The sequence below is a fragment of the Poecilia latipinna genome, unplaced genomic scaffold (assembly GCF_001443285.1).
Source record: "Poecilia latipinna isolate Pla-1442-1.1 unplaced genomic scaffold, P_latipinna-1.0 Scaffold1691, whole genome shotgun sequence".
NCBI classification, from domain to species: Eukaryota; Metazoa; Chordata; class Actinopteri; order Cyprinodontiformes; family Poeciliidae; genus Poecilia; species Poecilia latipinna.
Genome location: NW_015114307.1, coordinates 189,577 through 190,905, shown reverse-complemented (window position 1 = coordinate 190,905; position 1,329 = coordinate 189,577). Strand labels below are relative to the sequence as shown.

Here is a 1,329-nt window from a genome sequence, read left to right as displayed (position 1 = left end):
GGAGGAAAGTTTCAAAAAAAATACTAAAAAAAGAGTTTATTCCAAAAATTTTTTTTTTTTTTTTTTTTTTTTTTTTTTCCCACTTTAAGTCTCTGATAGTTTCTCCCTGATCGCTGCTCTGTTTATCTTCCAGGCTTGTTTTTCATCGTTAGTTAGTCAGGACTATGTGAACGGTACGGATCAGGAGGAGATTCGAACCGGTCAGTCTGCTGCATTGTTATATTGGAATGGTTTGCTTGTGGTAGTGTGTGTTTCAAAGCGTTCATGTTTATGTTGAAGGCGTGGACCAGTGCATCCAGAAGTTCCTGGATGTGGCTCGGCAGACGGAGTGCTTCTTCCTACAGAAGAGGCTTCAGCTTTCTGTGCAGAAACCAGAGCAGGTGTTGAAAGAGGTAAACATTTGGACCAAACTGATATTTATGGGTTGCTAGTTTCTTGCTGTCATTATACTGTGGCTTCTCTTCTCTCAAGTCCAGTTCTTCTCTCTCTCCAGGACGTGTCGGACCTGCGTAATGAGCTGCAGAGGAAAGAACTGCTGGTTCAGAAGCATCTGGCCAAGCTGCACCACTGGCAGCAGGTGCTGGAGGACGTTAGCGGTCAGCATCGTAAACCCACAGACCTTCCTCCTCCGGGACCACTGGCCTTCCTGGAACAGGCCTCGGCTAGTCTGCCCCCAGCTCCTCTAAAACCCAGCTAAGACACCAAAGCGCCTTGTGATCTGTAGAAACCGCCATGCAGCCCTGCTGTGAGCAGGAGAGCCGCCATGCTGGAGGAGAAGCTGCATCAGGATGGAAACATGCGTTTCGGTTTGTAGACTGTATAGACGTTGGACTGATGTACATTTTTACTTTTACATTTTCTTTTTATTTCTAGTTTTTGATGTAAATATTTTTGATATTTTTCTTATGTAAAAATAAAATAAACGAATCTGATACTATTTTCTCACCTGACTTCAGATCATGACTAAGGATTTTCATGAGTCTGTAATTTGGTAAAATTATCAGTACCAACACTCAACATGCGCATGAATGTGATATTAAAGAGGCAGCATTATGTAGGCACATAGTGCCTTTTTATAGCACAATCAAGTAACTGTTACCTTCAGCTGTTACAAACATTTTGAATATATCAAATATGACTTAAAATAAATTTGACTTTGTAATTTAACGCCTTGAGATTGTCTCTTTAAAAACTCCTGCTCTTTCTGAAACTGCCTTCAGGATGTCATCACAACATGGCTCCTCTATTAACCCTTTAACAATGTTTTTTTTTTTTTTTTTTTTTTTTTTTCCAACCTTTTCCCGGAAAAGCGGCCCACAAAATGACCCC

At 41.0% G+C, this 1,329-nt stretch overlaps 1 protein-coding gene across 1 annotated transcript in view; it reads left to right on the top strand.

Annotated features, from left to right (window-relative positions):
- med28 (mediator complex subunit 28) overlaps positions 1-954 on the top strand; it is a 6,218-nt gene extending 5,264 nt beyond the window's left edge. Inside the window, exons 2-4 of the mRNA XM_015060161.1 lie at positions 90-200; positions 280-392; positions 494-954. Coding sequence (XP_014915647.1) covers positions 90-200; positions 280-392; positions 494-697 — 428 coding nt within the window. The 3' untranslated portion in view covers positions 698-954. The remainder of the gene's footprint in view (positions 1-89; positions 201-279; positions 393-493) is intronic.
- The last annotated feature ends 375 nt before the right edge of the window (positions 955-1,329 follow it).